The 6,000-nt window shown below is 31.1% G+C and overlaps 1 protein-coding gene across 1 annotated transcript; it reads left to right on the forward strand.

Moving 5' to 3' along the window:
- Window positions 1-1,268: 1,268 nt before the first annotated feature.
- On the forward strand, window positions 1,269-2,217 carry LOC132267404 (uncharacterized). The gene has a single exon (XM_059768568.1). It carries the CDS (start codon window positions 1,377-1,379, stop codon window positions 1,764-1,766), a length of 390 nt encoding a protein of 129 aa, XP_059624551.1. The 5' UTR covers window positions 1,269-1,376; the 3' UTR covers window positions 1,767-2,217.
- Window positions 2,218-6,000: the final 3,783 nt, after the last annotated feature.

Here is a 6,000-nt window from a genome sequence, read left to right on the forward strand (position 1 = left end):
CCTGAACTTTGAGTTCAAGTAAAAAAAAAAAAACCAAATTTATTTTTATTTGAACTCCTAACTTCTGAATCACAACAAAACAATATTTTGTGTGACGAGCTTATTCTAAAAATGAGCCTAATCAATTAATGCGATAGCGACCGAACTCCAACCCAGTTTTAGTTTATCATATATTCTCTGAAATGTGGTCATCCATAATCTTACAAGTCATAAACCCTCTACATGTGATGGGTGGGTACGCACATTTAATTCAAATAACTATTTCAGTCATTTTCACGTATTTTCTAGGTATACAGTTATTTATAACCATATGTTAATTTTGTCTTGACACTTTCAGTACGGAATGATATTTAATATAAGCTGAATATATATATATATACACACACACACACGCGTATAAGACTTATCCTAAACCCGTCATGATTAGCAAATTTATGTGATCTTGACTACAAGTCAAAGGCTTGTTTAGTCTCTTAAATTATCATGATCCCAACCCTTTGACCATTTGTGTTCCTTGGGCCATAATAATGATGGTTACAGGGCCTTTCTTTAATTTTAATTATATATATATATACACACACGCGCGTGTCTTTAAACCTTGTGGTGAAACTTGGGAGTTAAAAGAATCCATTACCTAGAATCTTCAGGTGATTGTTGTAATGTTCGTTATCTAGAAGCTTTGCTTGAAAGGCCATGTAATCCAGCTTTGACATATTTATTGATGTGGAAGAATTGCAGCAGCTGTACTTATTGATAAAGTTTTTTTATTTTTTATTTTCCTTCTTTTCAAGTCGAAATCTTGACCAAAGACCTTAGAAGTTGATAAAGTTATTTTTGTTTAATTACTCATTTTTTTAATATTTTTTGAAACACTGAGGGATATATATTACGGGGAGGATCAATTATAATACAAGCATATGTTCAATCACTCACACGTGCAATAGTTAAGGCACGCATAAGAGTTATAAGAACCGTCCAATACAGCACAGGATCCAAACTCTTAGATTAATGTCCCAAATTCACCATAATTCATAGAATTTTGGAAACTGAATGCACAATTTATGACCCTAACTAAACCCTATTTTAAGAGGGAGAGAGAGAGACATATGCAAGAAACAGTGGAGTCACAAGTTAAATTTTGTTGAACATCCACAGCTGAGTAGCTGACAGCACATTGGTGAGGACAGTAACCAGACCTTTTCTTGCATTTAATGCACTCAACAGCTTCTGTAAACCTAGCCACCCCCCACCATCAGCCCTCCCATAACAACATCATAGATTTATTATAATCCATCATCTTCTTTCTTCTTCATATATTCTCCTCTGGGACCTCCTCAATTTTCTCTCAAACCAAACACCTTTCTCTCTCTGAGAAAATGGCCTCAACTACCAAGTTTTCCTACCAGAGACTAGTACATGAAGGAGCGTTTGAAGATGAAGATGATTATGAATTGAGAGAGAGAATCATTGGGAGGGCCAAAAGCTGGTCTAGGGCAAGAAAGGTGCACATTAGGAAGAGACTAAAGGTCAGGATTCCAAGCTTGGGGAAGTTCTTGAGGAGAAAAGCTAGGTTGGTTGTGGTTTCATGGGCCAAGGTTTTGAAGAGATTGAAGGACAGTAGGTCCCACTTTGGTGATCTCTTCGCCGGGAACTATCTCTTCGTGCAGGTCACCCCTACCTCTTTTAAGTACGTTGACAAATCTTTCAAGGGTACTACTACTCATCATGACCTATCTTCTAGGTACTCTCTTCCAAAGATTGCTTAATGACTCATCGCGTCAAGTTCGGTCTTGTTTAATGCTGTGTTTGAGTGTATCAAGGTGTCGATTCGGTATTCTTAACTGCAACATAAATGTATTTCTGTAATGGATGGCAGATGACCTGCATAAATAATACGTATTATTTATGCAGGTGTATACACAGATTGCTTAATGACTCGTCTCTTCAAGTTTAATCTTGTTTAATGTTATGTTCGAGTGCGCCAAAAAGACAAATTGAAATTAAAATTATAGAAAATTTTATTTTTCTTCAATTTCAGTTTCAAAAAGTCGATTCGGTATACTCAAACGTAACATAAATATGTCTTTATAATAGAGGTATGATGATCTGCATAAATGTATTATTTATGCAAGAGTGTACAATATTTGCCCATTGGCTTGGCCGAAGAAATCATAAAATCAAACAAGCAACAATTTGGCATGTTGTTAATTTCCCATATATAGGTGGTGTTGTTGCTAATCTTGTTATATATTAACATCAAATACTCATGTTGTTAAGGGTTTTTAACGTACTTAAATTACGTTTTAACAAATTTATTCTGAATTTTAACAGATTTTTATCGCACATAATAATTTGTGGAAGTAATTGTGTTGAACGTGATTTATGATTTAGGATATATTAATTAGAGTATGTGACAACATGGCGCTATTTTTTTTATTTTTTATTTTTTAAATTAGTACTAACATCACATCCCCTTAGTTGTGCTCGAAGAGAAGTTAAATTTTACACCTAATACTTTCTAAACAGTGACTTGATTACTTGAGCTAATCTTTGGGGTTAACAGTGTGCTAATTGTAATACAAGTCTTACATATATATATATATATATATATATACACAAATATATATTAGTTAGGTGACATATATATAAGTGACGTAATCAATTGAAAACATTGTCATAAGTGGTGTATAGTTGATACATGTGAAGCAAGTAAATGAATAATACGTGGAGTAGTTGGGAAAATGGGAGTTACAGGATGCTTTCTTAGCTAGTATACCTTGCAACTTATAAATACAAAAAATTTCCAAAGAGCTAAAATTTTAAAGATTAGTAATTTTTGTTCAACTAACTGAAGAAAAAACTCTCTCTTAATTCCTAAATTACTGAAAAGCAAAGCTGGTGATTCTGCTTTATTTATTTATTTACTTATTTATTTTTATTTATCAGTGTGTGATGAAATTAGCTATAGAATATATCATTTAACAAGTAAAAACTAAAAATATTAGCTTATTTGATATTATTGTTGTTATAGCATTATTTTTGTTATCTTTTGTATCACAACACCTAAATTTTTCGTTCGTCCCAATTTTGACTCGTCAATAGAGATTACTTGGAATTCTTTCTAGTTGAATTTCTTCATTTAGGGCCTTGTAATCGTGGGTTGTTTGAATATTTTAGAGGTAGTTAAATATATATATATATATATATATATATATATATATATAATCATGCAATAATTAATTTTATTTTACAACAATACGAAAATAATTTTTTTATTTTATTTTTTACACTCTATTTTGTCATTATATATATGTGTGTGTGTGAACTTTGAAATTAAAGGAATTTTAAGAGGAAAGAAAGAAAGAAAGAAAGAAAATTTTAGGATATAATTTTAAAAATGAAAAACTGGAGCATTATATATATATATATAAAATCTTATAAATATAATAATAAAATTAAAAATAAGCATATTTTCTATTGGGCGGGGCCATGCATATATACCTATTACCTATATATACAAACTCTCCATATATACCTACTTCTATATGTTTTGTGGAACTTGCATGCAAGTGTGTGGTGCACGCGCGCGAGCAAGACATGAATGGTCATAACCGGCAATCACCCATTCAACGATATTATAATACCAGAATAAAAATTGAGAAAATTCTTGTTCCAAATTACTCAAAAACTCGATAAAAACTAAGGAGCCTTTGAACTTATTCGGACTTACTGTTTTTAGTGATATTTAAGTTTTGAATTATCAAATCATTTAATTGAATAAGTATTTTTCAAACCATGCCAATTTTTAAGCATAAGTATAATTTAATTGATGGAAGAAAGGAGAATAAAAAATAAATAGAGAGGAAGCATAAGAGTTAGAGCTGCTGTTTATTCAAATTGACTATGTAATAACACGATCAGCAGTAATCATTAAAAGGGCTTTTATAATATATATGTTACCAAAGAAAAAGTAAGGTAATATATAGGGAGAAAGATGGTGAAAGAAGCCTAATCCATTGAGACATACTATACAAGGCATTTTTAATTTTTTTTTAAAGGTAATGAAGATGTTATGGTAAATGACATGAATAATTAAAAAAAAGGAAAAAAATTAATAATAAACGTGTAAAGGAAGCTCAAAGTTTAACGCTTTTACGTAATAAAATTAAAGAAAATATATTTAGGTTATATTATTATATTTATTGTAGGGTCACTGAGAAATGTTAACTACACAGGTAGGCAAGGGAGCCTCCCAGAGTACACACTACTTGCATTTCTCAGCACACCCTTACTCTCTCTCCCCTCTCTCTATCTTCTATTGTATATACTCAGGTCTATTGTATTTAATTTCTTGACATGTTTTCGATTTGATGTGTTTGGGTGCTAGGAAAACATACACTCATTTCTATTGTATTTAATTTCAAGATTTATTTTTTTCCGAATTTTTTGTATAATTAAAATTTTCTTAAATGCATCATTTCAACCCAACTTTTAAAAACACATCTACTTTAATTATTGAGTCATGACCTTATATATAGAAATTCTCCCTCAAAGAGGGTAACTTAAATCAATTTAATGAAGGGACAAAATTCACTCCCTAGAAAGTTATTATTAAACAAGCAAAATATTCTCTTCTATAAAATTCTATAAAAACTCTATAGGAATTTCGAAGACCTGTAGGTTATTCTCTCAACCAAACTCTCCACCGTCCACAGATTTTAATAATATCATAAATTAAAAGCAGATTGGATGGGTGACACGAGTTGAAATTGACATGCACATTTTAGAACCGTTGGAAGGAGGAGATTACATGCCAAAGATGACTATATCCATATAAAATAATCCAAGACCTCAATTTTCAGTATTGTGGGGGCCACATGTTTCGCCACATTAAGGCCATTCGGTGTAAGCCTCAATTTTGTCATATGATGTCAGTTAGGAAACACGGACACTTTAAAATGGGCGAATAATTCGTGTCCGATACGCGTCGGATACACCCCAATAAGTGTCGGACATGCCAAAAAACGTGTTTGGAATTTTTTTATTTTTTTTAATTTTCGGACACGGCTCGGACACGGCTGAGACACGGTACGGACACGGCTCAGATAGCTCGGACACGGTTAAGACACACTTTTCTAGATTTTTTTTAAAAAATTTTTAATGATGATATGTTCTATTTTTTGTTTTGCACAACCCTAAAGATGCTGATATATATATATACTAACCTAAAGATGCCACAATTCGTCGTGTCCGTGTTCTAAAGATGCTGATATATATATATATATATATATATATATATATATATTCCAACCTAAACATATATATATATATATGTTTAGGTTGGAATATATATATATATATATATATATACTATTCGCCGTGTCCGTGTCCATGTCCTAATTTTTTTGAATTTGTCGTGTCGCCGTATCCGTGTCGTGTCGTATTCGTATTCCGTATTCATGTCCGTGCTTTTTAGGGTGTCAGTTATGCTAGCAAAATGGTCATGTGTAATATATGGATCCCATTTCATTTTTCTCTATTTTTCTCTCTTTTATACATTAAAAGCAATATCTTTAATTACTATATCAATAAAAACAGATACTTATATTTATAAAGAGCCACTTCAACCAAATGGGCTGACGTCTCTCAATAAAAGTTCACATTGATATCCAAATTAGATGTATTATATAGGATGCCTTAATAATCACATGTTAGATCACTAAAACTTGGATTTAGATCGGTATAACTCAAATTTGATTAGGTTATTGTTGAATTCAATCCGTATTAACTTCTAATAAATGAATATTTGATCTATAGTCTTTTTTTCTTTTAGGCTCGTTTATTTGAGTGTAAAATATTTTCTAACAATTTTTCCTATAAAATGTTTTCTTTATTTTTTATTTTTTGGTATTTGACAAAGGTTTTGGAAATATTTTTTTGTAACAAATTTTCATGTAAAATATTTTCTATGTTTTCTTTATTATTTATTTTTCTTTATTA

The sequence above is a fragment of the Cornus florida genome, unplaced genomic scaffold (genome assembly GCF_030987335.1).
Source record: "Cornus florida cultivar Cherokee Brave unplaced genomic scaffold, ASM3098733v1 CherokeeBrave_3.0.0_Hap2_Chr07, whole genome shotgun sequence".
Classification (NCBI taxonomy): Eukaryota; Viridiplantae; Streptophyta; class Magnoliopsida; order Cornales; family Cornaceae; genus Cornus; species Cornus florida.